This window comes from Bos javanicus, chromosome 4, assembly GCF_032452875.1.
Source record: "Bos javanicus breed banteng chromosome 4, ARS-OSU_banteng_1.0, whole genome shotgun sequence".
Taxonomy (NCBI): Eukaryota; Metazoa; Chordata; class Mammalia; order Artiodactyla; family Bovidae; genus Bos; species Bos javanicus.
Window position 1 is genome coordinate 78095089 of NC_083871.1, and position 21019 is coordinate 78116107.

General features: G+C 42.0%; 1 protein-coding gene across 1 annotated transcript in view; it reads right to left on the reverse strand.

Moving 5' to 3' along the window:
- Positions 1–2823: 2823 nt before the first annotated feature.
- STK17A (serine/threonine kinase 17a) overlaps positions 2824–21019 on the reverse strand; it is a 36344-nt gene continuing 18148 nt past the window's right edge. Inside the window, exons 3-7 of the mRNA XM_061414479.1 lie at positions 16858–17002; positions 7247–7373; positions 4200–4248; positions 3933–4112; positions 2824–3484 (exon numbers count right to left, since the gene is read on the reverse strand). Of these exons, the coding sequence (XP_061270463.1) occupies positions 3160–3484; positions 3933–4112; positions 4200–4248; positions 7247–7373; positions 16858–17002 (826 nt within the window). The 3' untranslated portion in view covers positions 2824–3159. The remainder of the gene's footprint in view (positions 3485–3932; positions 4113–4199; positions 4249–7246; positions 7374–16857; positions 17003–21019) is intronic.

The following is a 21019-nucleotide window of genomic DNA, read 5'->3' on the forward strand; positions in this document are numbered from 1 at the left end:
AAGAGAGGCTGCTATGGATTTAGAGCTGTACATTTTCATTACCTGTAAATTATATCCCCCTTCCTACAATAAAATAGCTAAGGCTCTTGAGATTAACATTTTTAATCCAGCTCTTTTAGTTCTGTAACAAATTGAAGGTCAAGTGCTAGATGATCTTTAACAGTTTTGACTATCTTATTTTTATCAGTCTAATTCAAAATCCTACAAGTGTGATCTTAAAATGTATTCAGGATTGGTTTGTTGGTACCTTGGAATGATCCATGTTGGTATCCAGGGAGCATTGTTGGCTCAGGCCTCCGTGGACAGAGCCACACAGTGCTCACCTCTTGTCCAGCATTCTCGTAGTGACCTCTTCTACACTTTCTTCCAAACTGAAGTCCATAGGAAAAGCTTAAGATATACCACAATTAGCATCTGACCTTTCTCTGTAACTCCTGGAGAAAGCCATATTCTACTTTTCAGGTGAAAACAAAATGGAACATTAGGACACAATTTCCTGATTGACTGAAACCATTTGTACATTTTGCATAATTCATAAACAATTCATCAAGCTAAAATATAATGTTGAATTTTACTATAATTAAAACTGGATTTCTAAACTGCATAGATAACTCAATAGTATAGTTTAGTCCTTTGTAAACTAGTGAAAAGAAAAAATTAACATGAACAGCTTTAGATAAGTGCAGAGCTATTTGGTAAATAAAGTAATGGAAAGGTTTGGTCCAAAACTGTTAAGACTCTGAATGCTCTATTTATATTACAGAAACCAAAAAGTGCTTCTAAAGAAGCTGTACAATTTCTCACTTCAAGACCCAAAAGCAAATATTTAAGAAAAATATTAGCAAAATGCCCTACAAATTCAAACGGCTGACTTGACACTATTGCTTCCATCACAGGCAGGCGTGATCTAGGGAGCTGGAGGGGGTTGAGGATGTTCTTGTTGAACTGAATGAAGCTTGACATACATTCAGAGCCGTTCAGGTTTCTGTGACCCAATAAAATAATTGGTACTGGGCTTTAAAAATAAGCATTGTATTACCCTGAGCTTTTAAATGCATCAGACCTATCAGAAAGATCAAAGAAACTTACCCTTATATGCTAAAGTAAAAATATGTGAATTAAAAAAAGGCACAAAAACAGCTAAGGATAGTAGTGTACTGCAAGTGGCAAAGTGTCCAGCTAAAAGAAAACACATCTTTTCTCTTTTACAAGTACAGCAATTAAATGTATTCATTATGAATACAATTTAAAACTGTTTGGAAAAAGTCTATAAACTGGTCCACATGATTTCTGATTTTAAAACTGAACAAATCCATCAAGTATAAAACTGCATTGTTCAAATACTGGGTATTTTTTTTTCTCACCTATTTTTGTTGGAGATATAAAAATTTGACTAAAATTATATTTTACCTCTTTTCAAGACTTACCTGAGACTTAGCATTGCGGCCGTGTGTTTTCACTAAAAACTGCCACTGCAGCAGAATTTCCTCTTCCTCTTTCTACAGCTTGTTTAGAAACGCTCATTTCTAGGAAACCGTACAAATCAATATGCCAATTTAGTGAGAAAACAGTGCAACCCGAGGGTTCGAACTACCTAATCAGTTTCATCTGATGGAATTGGAACAACAGAGCGTGAGCGATGCTCACGTGGCAGGACTAGGAGCCCACGGAGACCAGGCATGTCCAAGTCCAGCCTGGTACTCTGCACAGACCTAAAAACAGATGGCTTGGTGCCCCCATCATCCTGATGCTGACAACTGAGCACCAGGCTGGGAAGAGAGCATTGTATGATTCCCTAGCAGACTGTGTAGGGACTGGCCTGAGTAGTTCACAATACAGAGCACACGTGTACACACGGCATACAGGTCACAGACAGGTTGTATTAACCTGATACTAGGACCTAATACAAGATAAATAAAGACTCTCAGACTGTTCCATGTAAGAAGGATATTTAGTTGCTTTAAGTTGTACAGCATCCACTTTTACATTTGCATTTTTTAAAATAGGAATTTACTGTTCACTGTGGGGCCCAGATACAACTGAAGTATTCAACCCTAAATAAATGCTACTGAGTATATTCTAAGTCTTTTGGGGACAAGGAAGGGTACCTCCCTAATGACAAAGTCTCCAAAGTCAAATTGCTTATGAACAAAGTAAAGGTTTATAAATATTCTGGCTTTTTGTAAATTTTCCCAATATAGTTTGGGGGCTAATACAACTCAGCAGAAGTAGAGGCTCAATGGTCAGCATGAATATGCTTTATTTCTTATCCTGACACCTAGGGATTTTATTAACAAAAACAGCATTATACCATCTTCTCACTGACCAAAGCACCATTGTGTTGATCCGATCATGTAAGAGGTGACTCTCCTAAGAGACCAAAGTGACAGACCTGCGCAGGGACGCGTCTATGAAGGAAGGTGTGACGAAGGAGCCGCAGGCTGACACTGGTGGAATATCACAGGATGACTTAACCTTGGCCTTGAAAACCAGAACCATTTCAGAGGTGAAAAATCACACCACTCTTACTAGTGATGTTGAAGAAAAACAAATTAGCCAGGGTTTTTCACTGATGGGGTGACAAGCATTAGAGGAAAAAACAACAGAAGCCAAATTAAATCAACATAAAGCAATAATATATAAATAAGACACTTTTAAACTAGTGGATTTATTCTAGGTCTCAAAAATTTAGAAAATACTTAAATTAAAATCTTACTCCCTCTAAAAAAACCCAAAGTGAAAAAGTATCAATTTTAGTAAAGGTATCAACATATATATATGCAGATATACATATGAATAATGCAAAACAGATTTACACAGGTGTTAATTTTGGCACTTTTACTTGGATTTTTACAGAAAGTGAATACAGATGTCTTTGCATACAAATTCTCATTCTGGAGAAGCAGGATGCAGAAATGGTTCAAACATCTCCCTTCTTAAAAAGAACATTGAAAAAGGTAACTTCACCCGTTAAGCCTCCTCGTTGGCCACTTGATGAATCCGGCTTGATTTCTCTCACTCCACAAGTTTGACAAAGTTATTTTAAGTTTCTATCACTGATACCTGGTCATCCACTTTCAGTCCATGTACCATTTGGCCAGAAGTCCATAAATAATGTTTCCAATGTAGAAATCTTAAAGTTCTATAGGGAAATACTGCTCAGTAGATAAAGTCTCCTGGAATGTCTTGTAGCAAAGGTTCCTCAAATTTAAATCGTTTGGAAATGGCCTTTTGCTCCATTTTCTCTTTTTCAGACTGTCTGCATTGTCCTAAAGTATATGAAGTAACTACAATTAGCTCCTCTGTTACGATGGATTCCTCGGTTTCTGGCTTCTGAGTATCTGAATTACTTTCAGACACAGGATCTGCTTCCTGGAGGGCATGTGCTTCTTCTAAGGCCCCTTTGACCTTGAAAGCAGGCTCCTGAACACCACTCTGAGTCAGCCATGGATGCTTCAGACACTCCTCTGCAGTGGCTCGATCTCTGGATAGGGATACACAGTTTACACTTAAGATGGCTTAAAACTTCAATCATAAGTCAGAGCCTAAGGGATTAAATTTTGGGACATAGGAAGAGCTGGTAAAAATCTTACTGTAGTTCCTGAATTAAAGGAAGTTTTAGCATTTGCTTGCAAAAACCATTCCCCATAATGTTGAAAAATAGTATTTTAAGCAAGTTATCTCTGAAAAGCCCCCTTGAAAGACCAAGAACAGATGGAAAATATCTGTTACACTGAGGTGCGATTCACATTTTCTGAAAACATTTTTATTTCTGCCACTTTTCTTTCAACAGACGTAAAAAGTCAAAGATTTTAATGTAGTTTTATGTCTACGTTTTCATGTCTTCATTTTGGGGTTTCAGTTGTTAATCTGCTTTTGTTCAGAGTAGATGGCTCAAAAATTGATAAAGATCAGTATTGACTAATACTTACTCAGGTTTCTTAACTAAAAGTGTCTTGATGAAGTCAACAGCTGACTCAGACACAACATCAAATTCTTCCTCAGAATAACTTAAATTCATCTGTGAGATGTTGAGGAACGTTTCCTGTTTATCATCGCCCAGGAAAGGCGATATTCCTGTCAGCATGACATATGCTAACACTCCAATGCTCCTAAATCAGAATGAAGAGGTAAGAAAAATCAGTATCACATTCATTTCTTAAAACTGATTTGATCAGTTTTTCATCAATGATTCTTACCACATATCTGTTGCCGTGCTGATAGGATCATAACTGAGAACTTCAGGAGCTAGTAGCAGAAACAAAAGAAAATATTTAGTTTTGTGGAAAAATGTAAACTTTGCTGTTAGAGATAAAAATTTAAATACTCAAAACTATATGACATTATCAAGGTTTGGGCTAAAATAAAGTAAGTTCACAGTATAAATCAAATTAATATGAATTAGTGTAAAGTCTAACTAGACATTTGTAATTAACTTAATTCCTTTTTTACTTCTAACCTCCAATGCTGGATCCTAGCAATTAAAAAAAAAATACTTGAATACATAAATACTACCATATAAAGTGATAACTTTTACTTTCTTCCCCCCTCTTCCCACACCCTCTATCTAATCAAGTATCAATCAGCTCTAACAGGTTCCTGCTTTTAAATCTCGCCTTGAGTCTGTAGTACGTCCCCCCAGACCCCTTTTGGACCCGCCTCTGATCTACTCTAAGCCGAGGCTGGAGTGAGCTTTTAAAATGCCCGTTAACTCGACGTCAGTCACCGAGGGTAGAAGACAGCCTGGGCATCGGATGACATGCATCATGCACAGAAAACAGGGACAACTCCAGGGGGCTGAGAGAGCAGTCTGCTTTGCTACCATCTAACTAGACCGCTGCCACCCAGACAAGGCAACGGAAGGGCAGCCCCAAGTGTGCGAGGCCACAGGGGAAATTCAGGAGAATTCTCCTCGGAAACTACTCACTGATACAAGCCAGTCAACCCAAAGATGATTTCTTTTTCATGAGTATACAGATAGGAAGGCCAGGCTATGCAGACAGTTAAGTACTGAATCCATTTAAAAACAGATCAAAGACTACAAAACTGTGGTAATTACAATAAAAAAGGGAATGAAAATGTTTCAGGGAAAACCAAAACACTCGAAGTCACACATGGATTAGTAGTTGGGGTCAAACCTGCCCCCGAATATGAGGGGAGGAAGTGGGGGAGGGGGAGGATATGAGGGGGAGAAGTGGGGAGGGCTGATTTCCTCAACTCCTATCTGAAGACGCCAAGCTGAGAAACAGATTATGAATATTACTTAAAAGTTTCAAAAGAAACTACTAGGAAATTTAAAATCAAATGCATAAAATCCAGATTACTGGACGGGAAAAAGTAAAACAGCCAAGACAGCAGTAGATGGTGGGTAGAGGGGGAGAAGGTAACATCGGTTACTTTTCTGAGTGTTTATAACACTGACAGAAGAGCATCACTGAGCAGATCCAATGAGGCAGGACTTGCACAGCCTTGTTTCATGGACAGAGAGACGTGTGGCACCAAGAGGCTTGGGGACCGAGGTCACACAGCTCACCAGCGTGGAGCAGCACACACCGGGGCAGAGGTGGCTTCAACTCCCCTTTAAAAGGCAGGCCAGCGGAAGGCAGACAGGAAAGCCCTCACGCTTTTCTGTATTATATCCTGAATTATTTTCAGTTTTTCCCAATTGGGCTTATACTATTTTTTTATAATAAAGTTTTATTTTTTTGGAGGGAAAAAAGCTCTTGATAGAAAATTGAGAATTTACCACAGAGCAGAAAACATTGGAAAACAAGCAAACAAAGCCCAAAACTCATTCAGCGCAGTAATTCCTGCTGGCGTCTTAGTCCATAGCCCTTCAGTCTGCATTGTCTGTGTTTCTTCCAGTTTACAAGGCCACCCACTACTCGCTGGCTAACACATCAGGCTACTCGCCCTGAAGCAGCACATTAAGCCTCTTTCCTATCCCTTACACTGTGGTCAGGAGGTGTTATCAATCAGCATACAGGAAATTAAGTGTTCTAGTCCACCAAAAAAACCCCAAAACCAATATCTGAACGATGTTTTTCTGCCTGTGATATCTTTTATTACCTAATAAAGGATATGCAGTTTCAAATCGGGACTTTAGAATGCAATTTCAAATTTCAAATTATTTTTTGTGCTATCTATAAAAAAAAAGCCCTATAGCTTTGCTTTTCTCAATCCTAACTGTGCCCTGGGGCTTTCTGGATGCCCTGGAATCCTTTTTTCCTTTCTACATACCACTCTCCTTTCTCATTCTGTTTTTTGCCAAGCCTCCAGGCCTTCTAGGAGGAGACTTCCTGTCCTCTTCACACCTCTGCCTGCAGGCAAACCTTTCCCCCTAGACAGGGCCACAGTCTTCTCTCTCATCTTCAGCTCTCACCTGAGGCCACAAAAGCCATCCTCCTCCTCCCAGGGCTGCCATCATCCAAGGTCTTCCCATCATAAAGAGCCGTTTCTACTCAGGTTTTAAATAAAACGGTAATCCCCGGTCACAACCTTTAAATTATTTCACTGCTTTGCTCTTCTATAGAAGTCTCTTTTTTAAACCTCATTCAAACCACTAATCCTTCTGTGTTCCACCTGTCTATCAAAAAAAAGTCATAGTTTACTTTATCTACCAACCTAGAAGCCATGGTTCCTGACCTGAACAGCTCTCTCCTTTTTCTTTCTGCCAGGAGCTTTCCCCTCTGTATCTACATAGCAGAATACCCGGTATTTCCCACACATGTGCAGTCACAGGCCTTGCAATGACTTTCACGATGTTTGTTACCAACTTCAAGCTCTTAACAGGTCCTTTACTTGTTCAATATCCTCCCACCCTCAGATAACCTGATATCCTATGCTGCTAAGAGAAGTGAAAGTCGCTCAGTCGTGTCTCTCTTCGACCCCATGGACTACGCATTCCACGGAATTCTCCAGGCCAGCATACTGGAGTGGATTGCTGTTCCCTTCTCCAGGGGATCTTCCCAACCCAGGGATCGAACCCAGGTCTCCTTCATTGCAGGTAGATTCTTTACCAGCTGAGCCACAAGGGAAGCCCACTCCATTTAGAATGAAGCACCAATTTGGTATCATACTCTTTAAAGTCTTCCGTTTTTTAACTCAAAGGAAGGGCTCTCTGACAGCAGAATTTCAACACAGTGGAAAGTTGGCCCCACCACTAATCATAGCACATGTGAGCTCCCTGGTGAAGGCGACGCCTGTCCCTAAAAAGAAGACACACCCCGCTCTGACAAATACTCACCCACATACTCAGGAGTGCCCATGATCTCTCGGAGTTCTTCGCTCTTCTTCATTATTCTTGAAAGACCAAAATCCACTATCTTAATGTCACCCAGTGGAGATTCACTTGTCAGCAGAATATTCTGAGGCTAAAAAATGATACCCCCAAATTAATAAATCATGATTGTGTATGAAGAGCAAAAAGAACAGGCAGCCTGTAAAACATACAGATTTTACCTGTGGAACTGAGAGTGAGAAATTTACCAGTGGACAGTCATTCATTACACAGCTCTGCTTACAGCACACTTCCTGTGTGTAACGCAGGAGGCTTCGTACCATCTCTTCTCTGATGCTAGCTCCTCCTCAGGACATAAATATGCATCTATTCCTATCTTAAAAACCAAACCACTTATTTTAAAAAACAACAACCCTCCCCTATGACCCTGAATTTCTTTCTACCCAGTCCACTCCCTCCCTCAAAGCTCAGCTGTTGAAAGCAAGGTCACTAGACCTTTGACCACTTCTCAATCCAGCTGAATCAGGATCTGCCCCCTTGGCTCAGTCTGCTCTCACTAAGGGCACATTATCTTTAATAGTCAAGGCCCACCAAGTCCGGGTGTCCTGCAGGCACTATTTTGCAGGCACTCACCGCTGGACAATCAGGAGCTTGTGGACATCCTTACACCCTCTTGGATATATCCCTCCTTCTATGGATCCCTCTCTATAGATCCTTTTCTTGGGATTTCTTTGTCCTCCTTTTAAGTATTGGTGTTGCTCAAGATCTCTTGCTGACTGACATTCTCCTGACACTCTGCATTCTATTTCTGAGCAATTTTATCTATCAGCAAAGTTTCAGTCCTCTCCAGACTCACAGCACCAATTAAAATCAGATCTTTTCATCAGGCTGAAATGTGCCACACCTTCGGCTTCTGCCTCGGGGCAAGGCCTTCAATGCAGTCAACACCTCGGTTACAGATTCCTGTCTCAGTGCCCAAGTCAAACAGTGGGAATCATCATAAAATTCTGTCTCCATTTTCTACCACTGTCAGATCGAATGAAGTCACCAGTCATGCTCATTCTAGTTCCTAGACCTCAGCATCTCCTCCACTTAAAGTTTGGGATTTCATTATTTCCTACTTGGACACGACCCTGCGTCTCTAGTTTTCCCTACCTTCAGCCCATCCTTCTCATACAATAATCTTCCCATAATGGAAGTCTGATCACGATATTCTCCCTATGTTGTCCAGCTGCCGTTCTTCAGCAACACACAAAACTCCAATGGAGTGGGGGTAGGGGGTGGATGCACACGGTGATGGTGAGCACTACCCAAATCCACAGATTAATAAGCTTCATATTCCTGGAGCCATTTTCACTCATTTGAAGAAGACACTTTAGCGTGAAAAGTCAAGCAGATATATTATGGACTAGAATGTAAGATTCATTAGAATTGTTTAAAATAAAGTATGAGATGTGAAAGTTTATATTTGCTTCATAAAGGGTCTGCATTTACTGTCTTTTGTTATTAAGAATATTTCCAAAGATAAATTGAGAAGCGTGCATACTTAGTCATGTCTAACTCTTGGTGACCCCATGGGCTGTACCTGCCAGGCTCCTCTGTCCACAGGATTCTCCAGGCAAGAATACTGGAGTGAGTTGCCACGCCCCCCTCCAGGGGCTTCTGTGAGGAATCTGTTCCCAATCTATCGGGCTGTAGTCCCTAAACAACACACGTGGGACACACCTCCGGCCTTGCCTCTGCTTGGGAAGCCCTGTTCCGCACTGCCTGACAAATTTATCCTCATCCCTCACTCCAGGCACAGTGCGTGGGTCTCCTCTGCAAAGGCTTATACAAGACAAACTGCTCTAACGGTAATTTCCTATTTCCCCCATCACACCTGTGCTCTGGAGGGTGGTACTGATGGTCACCCACCTTCCCTTCCACTCACACCCAGCTGCTCCATCCGACTTCCATCTTCTCATCTGCAGGGTCACTAGAGGGCTGGGGCTCTCTTCTGCACACCATCTCAGTGGCACCTGACTCTACTGCTCCTTCCCTGCTTGTGAACTCCTTTTCTCCTGGCTCTCCTAACTCTCGGCTGCTGCTATCCCCTCTGTTGTCAGTCTCCCGTTACCCGCCTGATAATCGCCGGGTCCCCACAGCCTGACCTGGAGGCTCCTTCGTCCCATCACCCCACTCCCGCCACACAGCACCCACCCGCACCACAGGCGGAACTGTCACCGCAGCTCAGGAGTCACCATCCTCATCTCTGGCTCAGATCTCTTCAACCAACTCCTACCTAATCTTTCCCCTCTGATGTTGCAGAGGTGCCTCAAATTCTACAAGCTCCAGTCAGACTCACTCCTATTTTCCTTCCAAGTCAGACCCCCCATCCCTCTGTGGGCATCTCAGGTGATGCTCTTCGTAGCTGCTGGGACACAACACTGAGAAGCAGCTCCGTCTCTCCTCCCTCCCACTGCTCTCCCTTCTAGCTATTCTGTCACCATATCCTACTGACTTTAAATCCCAGATGCAGGCATTTCCAGACTTTGCCTTCTCTCCCACCACAGGCTGCTAACTCCAGCTACCATCACTGTTTGCTTAGTTGTACAGAAAACTGCCCGGACTGCAGCCAGCAGGGTCTTCTGTCCTCTGCGCCATGCCCACACCCTTTCAGTAGCTGTCCCCAGCTCCTTCTGGATCCGTGAGCTGTCCCCACTGCTCACGGATCCAGAAGCCCCTGGCAGGGCGAGCTCCGGCCTGGCTCCCCAGACTCCTCATGCACCTGCTTCCCGCAATCAGGCAGAGTGAGGCTCTGGGACACTGCCAGCCCCTCACACCTGCACTGCTCTCTCACAACAGCATCTCTGTACACTGCCTGTCCCCCACCTAGAGCACTCTTCTCTGTTCTGCTTTGCCTATCAACTTGGTGAGAGGACCTAGCACGGGAGGAAAGCAGTGTCGTGAAGGGCTGTGCTATGACACAGGAAGCTGAGGTCAGATGGGCCCTCTCTTTAAAAGGGGTCGTAGGGCTTCCCTGGTGGGCCAGTGGTTAAGACTCCGTGTTTCCAGTGCAAGCGGTGCGGGTTTGAGCCCTGGTCAGGGAACTAAGATTCCAGGTGCCCCATGGCCAACAAAAAACTCTTAAAAGTCATTTAAAAACAAACAACAACCACAAAAATTTAAGGAAAAGGTGTCTTACTGTTGACCCAACCATCCTGCCTACCCTTTTCTACTATGAAAGTGCTCTAGGTCTGTCACAGTTTGGATTCAGAAGCGGCGAGTGGGAAGAGTCTACAGCTTGGTGGGAACCAGAGCCACAGCCCTGGTCACTGAGGCATCACCAGGTTCAGGGCCCCGCCCTCGGCAGACAGGCACTGGTATTCACTGAGTAAATGAAGAAAGGGAACTCTACAAAAAAAGCCCTGAGAGGGTCTCTACTTCGTGTCAGGCTAGGTGGTAACATGACTATGAACAATAAGCCCTTACTGTCCTGAGTTCATAATCAGAAGAGAAACAGATGGGCCTGTCAGGCTCAACTGACTCTGCTGTGCATCGTTAAGTACTGCAGTCCACAAAGTGCTTGGGCACTAAATGAACAAGAGCAAGGGATTCTACCTTGGAGAGTTCCAGAGGAGGCCAGGGAGCAGACCCTGAGGGGGGAAAAAGGACTTCACCATTGACTCAGCCAAGTTTCATGGACTGCCTAGTGAGCTGTGACCAGGGGAAATGGCAGAAAACAAGATGTGTTCCCCGTTCCAACCGGGTCAAATAAGGACCAATAGATAGTACAACTCCAGGTAATTTTTAGCTCTACCAGAGTGGGTAAAGGGTGACAGCATGCCTCGAAAGTATGTATGAGTATGGATGCTGTTTCTAGGACAGTCAGGGAAGGTTTCCTGGAGGAAGCAGTATTTGAAGGGAGACAAATGTTAAGAAGGAGTCAGTCACGGGAGAGCATCTCGGGGTTGGGGGAGGCCAAAGGAAGAACTGCAAGCTGCAGACAAACACAGAGGTGAGAGGCAAGTGTGAGGCTGGAAGGAAATGGGGTTGGGGGCAGGGCCTGCAGGGCTCTGTGGGCCATTCAGGAGTGCCTGGCAGGAGGCAGAGCGAGGGGAGGGACAAGAGGGCATCCAGGGAAGTATGACCACAGGCCAAAGGGCAACAGGGAGCCATCCCACAGCACGGCACGTGCAGGGGCTGCCAGATGCACGCCTGCGGCCAGGAACAGCCTTCTAAAACACGCGCCTTTAGCCTGTTTTTAAAGGCCTCCAGAGGGAGAGAGACTGAGGCAGGTGTGAAGAAGCATGGAATGAAAGAGAAGAGAAGAGAAGAGATCTCACACGTTAGAGGCAAAATGCACAGGCCATTGAGACTGATGACATGCAGAACAGAAAGGGGGAGCTCTTGTCATTCGCTGACTGATCCGTCAGGTCCACAGACAGGACCATCACTTCAGTTTTCTCAGGACCACCCAGGACAGCTGGAAATTCAATCTGGAGAGAGAGCAAGGCCAAGGACAGGGCTTTGGGGCCAAGAGCACTCGGGAAAGATTAAGCATGACACAGACAAGAGGAAGTGTGTATGTGGCAGAAGAGCAGTGGGCCAGGATGAGGGCTTGCTGATAACTAGGTTTAGGGGACACAACGAGAATCAAGGAGGAGGAGCTGGTCTGAGAGTGGGAACCCAGGTGTAACATCAGAGGAGGGGAGCCATGAAGAATCGCTCCATCAAATAGGACAAGAGGAAGAACGAGGACCATGAAGGAACTCGGAGAATGTAACTTTTGGCAAAGTTGTGGGAGAAAAAACTAGCTTACAGTAGGCGGAAAAATGAATGGAGAGGCTAAGAGATATAGTACCGGTTGTTTTAGCTTAAACATCTCCTGATCCCCTTGAAACCAGTGCTGTCCTGTTACAGAAAGGTCATGTGAGTCACAGAATGCAGCCTAAAATTACCTAGCACCCATATTACAAAAAGTAAATGAAATGGGTGAAATTAAATATATTCATTTAACTCAATTTATCTAAAAGTCCATACCTTCAACAGGTAACTAATATGCAAAATTATTGAAATATTTTACTTTTTTTTTCACACCAAGTCTCAGAGCTCTGGTGTGGACTTCATACTTGGAGCCCATTTCAGTTCGGCACCATGCAGCCAGTGGCACTGGATTGATGGTGCAGCCATAAATTCCTTAAGAGGGGGAAAAAGATTCAAATGACACCCCAAGAAATGGTCAGAGAATTCTGAGCGTCTCTTACTCAATGTGCTAATTATTACCACTATGCAATTTAATGGAATGAGAGTTTATTCTGAAAACAAATTCATAGAATAACTAAGGCTTTTCTGCCTATACTGAAAAAACCATATTATGGCCAGTATTATCTCTAATTTTGTATAAAAACCTGTTTTGTTTTTTAAATTACAAAAAATTTGGCTACAGTAAACACCTGAAACTGAATAAAAAACTAAAACAACAAATTGCTGTCACTACAGAAGTCTCCATTGCAGAGGCGTGATCCATGGTTATAAACACCCAAACCAGATAAAGCGCTCTCCTACCCCCAAAGACTGAGAAGCTTAACTGACCAGTGTTAGAATCAATTTCTCTTTTCAATGAGGTTTTGATAACATAAACCTCCTTATAAAGCCACGTTCTCTTTGTTACTTAGCTTCTAGCTAATTTTTCAGGGAAAAAAATCCTATACAGCACTGTGATTGTAAGTCCCCGACTTCTCAAAGCAACTGTAATTTTATTACAATAAAGAAATACTACTTACAATCAAATGTCATTTTTCAGGCAAATTAGATGAGAGGCGTTTGGCTCTGAATATATGTTCATCACTGCGCATGCTTCACCCTTCCCAGTACACCAAAAACACCAAGAGAAGTACTGCTTATCACTGGATCTGAAGGGTCATTTGTGATTAGTAAGACATGCTCATTCTGGGGATGTCTGCAAATGCCACTTATTCCCTTAAATGTTTTCCCTTACAGTTGGTTTACCCTTTATATTCCCTGGGAACTGCTTTCTTTAGTTGTTATTCAAAAGCTTGCTGGTCGAGTGGTAATGCAATAAATTCTGTATTTGTGTGACCAAATTATTAGAATGTTACTGTAGTAGTTGAAATTGAGGCTTAGTCACAAGTGTCCATGATCTGCCAAAGTGAGAGACCTTAAACCCTTGAAAGAGATTACTAGAGAAAACACACATCTCATAATAAAATCACAGCCATTTCATGGAATTTCAGTTATGTTTTTTGTGTCCTCTCGACCAACTGTGCCCTGGTTTGACCACCAGTACATTTTTAAAGTAGAACTTACTCCTCTAAATAAAGGACTATAGTTTCCATCAGTCTCTGATGGAGAAATAAATCCACTTCCATAAGTGAAAATAAGTGCTAAAAACAAAGATAAGGACCTTAAAATTCACAGCTCAGTCAGTTCTCCTTTTTGTAGAATCCAGTTCACGATCAAGGCTGTGGCTCACAATACTTAATTCTAATTTAAGATGCACTCATCCCGAATAGAAAGAAAGAAAGAAAGAAGGTCCACTGAGGGGTAATGGGAGTGGAATACACAGGAAACATACAAACCATCCTCAGACAACGGGAATAGAGACACCTTCCCAAAATCTTATTTCTCAGCTTCAAGTGGGAATCCTTTTCTTTACCTGGGTATCTTCACCTCTGCACACTGTCTACTTACCATTTACTGAGAGTCACCACTGGATAAGACCATTGTAAAGTTGAGGCTAATCTGCTCAATAAAGCTTAAGATACCATGGACAAAATTTTGAGCAACATTTTATCAGGCAATGAAAGTTTAATTGACTTTTTATGCTCTAAAACCCAGGTCAAAATACAGAAACAGGTTAATAATCCTGCCTAAATAAATTGGAGGAATTGTTTAGAAATGTTACATGATACCAATCTTTCAAGTAAAACGCTGATGCCTAAACTTTCAGTAATCAATTTAAATCTCAAATGGAAAAGTTTCAGCTTCTAATGCCGAGGCTGCTCCTCTCCTTCCCATCATACACATGGCAGTGGGGGCAGGTTTAATGACTCAACACCTAGTACAGAACGGTGAACGATCTGACCAATATAAGACCACTGGAACACAAAGAACCTTGGTTATTTTTTGACTTTTATTTTTTCGAACTATGTGGGATCTTAGCACCTCAACCAAGGATCAAGCCTCGAGCCTGCGTCCCCTGTATTGGAAGTGCAGAGCCTAAACCACCGGACCCAACCTTGGGTTTTAAGACTGACATTTGTACCCCTTTTGGTCAGTCCTCCTCCTGGCTGATGTAAAAGCAGGCCACTATGCCCAGGACCAGCTCACATTACTGAAATGATTTTGAGACTTGAGCTTTGTCCTGACTCTGAACATTTTGGTAATCCTTGAAATACCTCACACATTTTCATTATATTTGTCGTGCTGATCTGTGATCAATAACCTTGGCACTGGGAAAAATAGTGAAACTTTCTTTATTGAGATATTCACTTTACTGTGGTGTCTGGAAGCAAACCTGTGACTTCTCTGAGGCCTGCCTGCATCTGGCTGAGGGTCTTCAGTGAATCAGTCTTTGGGCAAACTGACTGCCCGGGTTCTTACCTACTGAAGAGTGTATTTCCCATTCTTGCAATTATCTCTTTTCACAGGGGCAAATCTAATAGTTGCCTAACTAACTAACTTCTGTCTCTGGGACAAGAATTGCCCATTTTCATCATCATGGGCAATAAAAATGGTCTAATGACTCAAAGTTACCATATATATCGGGGTTATCATTTTTTACAGGGCTTCCCAGGTGGCGCAAGTGGTAAAGAACCCGCCTGCCAATGCAGGAGACATAAGAGATGAGGGTTTGATCCCTGTCAGGAAGATCCCCTGGAGAAGGAAATGGCAACCCATTCCAGTATTCTTGCCTGGAGAATCCCATGGACAGAGGAGCCTGGCGGGCTACAGTCATGGGGTTACAAAGAGTCAGACACAACTGAAGTAACTTAGCACACACCAAGTATACATTTAGCTCTGTAGCTTAGTCTCTCAAGCTCCTATCAAGACTGAGAGTCAACATTATAAACACACTGTCACTGGGCAGATGGCTGTTAAAAGGACAGTAGACACTCTTTGTCCAGACTCACAAGGGTCATGGAAGCCAACTTGGGAATGACCTTTTGGTAGAAATCATTCCCGTCTGCATGGCTGCCTTTCCAACCCCACCTCTGACCTTTCCCTCCACAGTTCACTAGGAGCCAAGCTGGACTACATGTGTGAAGAGCGAGAGGGCAGGAGAGAGGCTGAGAACCCTCCGGGCCCCTTGTCTTCAAGCTCCTCTGGGTCTGGGAAACATGGAAGAGTCCTGTTTCCAACATCAAAGGCCCATCATCAAAGCCTCTATTAAATCTGGAAAGTATTCTATACCGAGTATACTGGGGAGAAAGGAATACAATTTATACTGAGTGTATTGGGGAGAAAGGGATATAATTTCCTTGTGTAAATACACAGTCGAACCTGGTAGTCAAGAACTTAATATTCACCCTTGACTGCTTTCAAGTAACATCAAAGATGCATGACACACGGTGTCGGCAACCTGTCTGACTCGCTACTTAATTAGTTTCTAGTCTGGATAATGTCACAGGTGGAGCTGTCATAAATTGAGAGCTCATTTCCTAAAGGTGTGATATTATTTAAATTGGGGTTCTGTTCGTGGAGGTCCTTTCTACATCATAAAACTAGCAAAATGTCATAAAATTAAATGTATGATTTTACAAAGTTGAGTGTGTAACACCAAACATGAGAGAAGGCTCAGCACAAACACAACTTTGGGGAATTTTTTTTGCACTGTCTGATACTGAGGCTTCTTAAAAGTCTGAGTTCACTGAAGCCTGGACTGCAAAGACCATCCCTTCCTGGCAAGTGTTCCCTTGGGAAGCATGGGTGGCTATGTCTTGCAGAGAGGATTTTTGAATTTCTAATGCACACGATACATTCAGGGGAAAAAACAAGAGCTCAAGCGGCCTGGTGCATGCTCTCAGGGTTTCACCAGATGACCTCTAAGGCCACTGCAGCATCAGCCTCCTGGGACCACATGTGGGTGCACACGTGTCCACACCTGCCTTCAAAAAACGTCCCACAAGCACTCCCATGTCTACTGCGGTGTAACCGCCCACTTTTGACACTCCTGCAGTATGGCGTGTGTACAGCATCGTGTGTGTAAGGTGTCAGAGCGTGCCATCCAGCAGTAATTGTGGGTGGCGCCTGGATCCCCAGGATTGGCATCACCAGGAAGTCCACAGAGTCAGACATGACTGAGCAACTAAACCACCAGCACCAGCGTTTCAAGCCCTGTCTCCACCAGGAAGCCTGCACCCACCCAGAAATATTGCTGAAGCTCCATTTCTAGGGCAACATGTCACTATTTATCTTCCCAGGTACACACGTGTGCGTATTCTCCCTGAAACACTGGCTAGAGGATAAGAATAAAGATTCAACTCTTACTTCCTTGTAACCCAATGACACATGCAGACCTGACAAATGTTTGAATAAATCACTGTGAAACACTTCACATCTGGGGTATGATTTTCCAGCAGCCTTAAAACTGGAAAGTGATTCAGTTTTCTTACCTTCAAATCAAGATGAACGACATCATGAGCGTGTAGGAAGCAAACACCTTCTAAAATCTGCCTCATGAGTCTCTGAACATCTTTTTCCGTGAAGGCTTCATCTCTATCTGCAACACATTGGTCAAAGATTTCACCTCCAGCCGCACTAGAAAAGAGGAGAAGCACAATTTAAGAGGAAAAGGACTCACTGAAAATAGTTGAGTCTTTTTGTTTCTAATATTTATACACACTAGGAATTCTTATTTAGATAGACTATTAATTTGAATGTGTGTAAACTTTTGTCTATTTACATGCTGAAATCCACTTTTTAAAATAAACAGTAAAATCTTTAATATGAGCTCATTTTAGCATTTCCAAAGCTAAATAAAAACAGCTTAAGAACTTTAAGAACTAAACCTAAATGGTAAAATATATTAACAAAGTTTCAAGTAAAAATATTTCAAGAATCTTTGGTTACAGAATACATAAAAACATTATTTTTGCAAAAAATGCAAATAATGAAAATAAAGCAAATACCTTCCATTGACAAGCCATTCCCCAATCCAAGAGCCACACCTGGAGGCATGCTCTTAGCATGTGGGCATACTCCATCCTTGCAGTTTTGTTTTTAAAAACCACACTTAAAATGCATACAAAAGTATCAGTTTCGTGCATTTTTAAAGAACACATAAATGGTAACACAGGACACATTCTACTGATTCTTACTTTTTTTTAAAACATGGCTTATGTGTTTTTTCCATGATGGGTTTTTTTAATCTACCCACCTCATGATTTTTCATTTCTGCAACCTTGTGAATAGATAAACCATAGTTTCTATATGAAACGTCCCCAAAGGCAAATTTATAGAGAAAGAGAGCACAGAAATAGCTGCCTGGGCAGGGGGGTGTAATGTGCATGAGGATGCTACTGAAAGCATACAAATGTTTCAAAATGGGTTTACTGCGATGGTTGTACAACTTGGTAAACTTACTAAAACCCACTGAATTACACACATGAAGCCTGGGAATTATATACTATGTAAAGTATGCCTCAATAAAATAATTTTTAAAACCTCATAATTTACTTAGCTATTCCCCTTTGAAAGACATTTAAGTTTTTTTTTTGGTCTAATTATTCATGATTATAGACAACGTCGTGATGAGAAGGTGCATGAATGTTCTGGTCTGCTCCTGGGCCCGCAGTCTTGGCAACTTGGATACTGGGAGAAAAGTGCTGGGTGAAGGGACTGTGCTTCTGAGACTGTGGTAGCTATGACAGGCTCACAGAGCAGCATGGACTTCTGGTTTCTCCCACCCTCTGGCCAAAGCAACTCGGTTTGTATTTTTTCCCTCTGAATAATTTTGCTAATTAAAAAAATCATTTATAATTTTTCCTTTCCTTTCAGCAGAAGTTCCATATTTAAACAATTTTTCCTTACCATAAATGACAACTCATGTCACACTTCAAATTTTCCTTTCTGTGTTTAAAAAAAAAAAAAAAGACTGGGTTGCGTCCATGAAGTTGCTACAGAATTAATGTGAACTATATAACACCAGGCAGCCATGCTTCTGTCAAACAAAAGCTGCTCATTCATTTCCTTTTCATAAGGTAACTTGGTTCTTCTCTTTCTTTTTTGTTAGGGCAACCTATTCTCCAAATTGTGTCTAGATAAGGAAATAAAAATTTTCACAAAAATCATATAAGAACCTATTAAGTTTAGTTAAAGAACTGCAGGTGATAAGAGCAGAAGAAAATAACTCATTGACTGGTTTAGATTTTCATTCTGGTTAAACGTATACAACTGACTCTTGTTATGTTTTCATTACAGTATGAGAAAACCATATGTGAAAGCATCAAAACAATTTTTATGTAATTAACTGTAAAATGGCCATGACATATTCAGGCAAAGTTAAAAGTACTATTTAATTTGAAAGAAAGGAAATAGTGAGCATTTACAGCACACACAAAAAACAGTAAATTCATGACAGCCTGACAGTGCTGTCTGCTGTGAACAGGGCGCTAAGATGAGCTGAGTCCACTTGGTCCCCAGCAGCTACAGACGCACCAGGGCGTGATGCACAGTCAGGGCACAGGCGCTCTGCACATACAGGCGACAATCTGCAGAGTACACTCAGGAGGGCCTCTGCTCCTCAGCTGAGACAGAACTGTCTTTTGGTTGCCAGAAAGTTTCTCAATCTCAATTTCCTGTCCTCTGGACCCCTCAGCTCAACACTACCATCCACAATAAAACTGAATAGAGCTTGATTTACATAAATTCAAGGATCTCTTTACCTAAGATTAAGAACAATTTATTATTAGTCTTTTCCACTAGCTATTCACTCATTCTTGCTTTAACAAAAGGGTTTCCTCTGTTTTCCCAAACACAAGATATGAAGGGCAAAATTAGTTTTCTAAAAATTCTGAAGGCTATATTGGGTTGGCCAATGGGTTTTGCCACAGGATCTTATGGGGAAAAAGGAAAAAACAAACAAACAAAAAGACTTGAAAGAACTTTTTGGCCAATCCAACACTTCAAACAGAGACTACGTAAAGAAGCTACGTAAGCCAGCCTTCAGTGATCAGCACAGCTTACGCACCCCTCTAGGTACAGTGTACAGTCGCAAGTCATTTTACCCTGTTTACATGTAAGCCAGACCCGTTAACCAGCTGTCATTTTAACTCATGAACCAAGTGAAGCTTTACTATGGAACAACCTGAGATGGTAAAGGCATCTGTCGAGTGTGGCAACAGAAAATACAAAAATATTAACAACTGCTTTGCACAAAGCACCTTCATTCACACAGAAGCTAGAACAGCAGGAAGAATTTTGCTGGGCCCATCTTTCACTACAGCAAAATTTTCAGTTTTATTGTAGTGCTCTAGTAGTGCTTATTTTCCATGACTTTAAATTATTCAGAAACTAAGTTTAATTCATGTAACTTTTTATCCAAATATTTTTCACAGAAATAACTGAAGGATTTTTCAAAAAATTTTACTAAAACTATTTTTATAGAAAATATTAAGATCTAGGAGTCTCAACTTTCTAGTGGTCCTCAGAAAATTATAAGTATCTCTTTGTTTACATTATTCAGAGTCATATAAATGATGTTTAGAAGGTAAGAGTAACCGAGTTCCCCTGGTAGCCTACACCTTAGTGAGCTCATAGCTCCCAACCTCACACCAAACACTCCTTTTTCTATCTAAACTAGCATTTCCATTTCTATCCTGCTTAGAGGCCCAGCATGGATCTTTACTCCCTCACTATTCAAATTTAACAAATATCATTCAAATATATTAGAGGCCCTGTGCTATGTGCTAGGGATAAAGAGATAAATTATGAGTAAGTATGTATGAGATTTCTTGTACTAGTGGCGAAGAAAAAAATGAAAGATATTTTTAAGAATATGGAAGATCCCCTTGAGGAGGAAATGACAACCTACTCCAGTATTCTTGCCTGGGAAGTCCCATGAACAGAGCAGCCTGGTGGGCTATAGTCCACAGGGTTGCAAAGAGCTGGACACCACTTATCGACTAAACAACAACAAATGCATAAGTATATATAGGTATGAAATTACACATCAAGTTATTGATAATTTAGCAAGTGAGCAATTAATTGGAAGGAAAAAAATATTAGAAAGATGATACTTATTCTCAGTCTTGAAGAATGAACAGGAATCCACTAGATGAAATGGCCAAGAGTGAGGGGACTTCTCTGGTGATCCAGTGGTTGAGACCTCCCTTTCCAATGCAGGGGATATGGGTGGGATCCCTGGTTGGGGAGCTAAGATCCCATATGTCTCAAGGCCAAAAACCCGAAACTTAAAACAGAAGCAATACTGCAACAAACTCAATAAAGACTCAAAAAAAAAACCCCCAAAAAACAAATAACCCCAAAGAGTCCATACCAGGAAGCGTGGACACGTATAAGGGTGGTGTGAAAATACAGGATATACTCCAGAAGGATAAGTAGCTACTTCCCCTTGCAGCCCAATGCTATGGAACTTGCTCTCTAGCCATGAACAATGAGCCAAGTACGTGAATCAACTATTTTCAGACACATCAACAACAGGCACTTAAGACCATTATCCCTGAGTTGGGGGCACAAACAAGCTGAGTTCTATGCTCAGTTTGTAGCTCAGTTGGTAAAGAATCCGCCTGCAATGTGGAAGACCTGGGTTGGGAA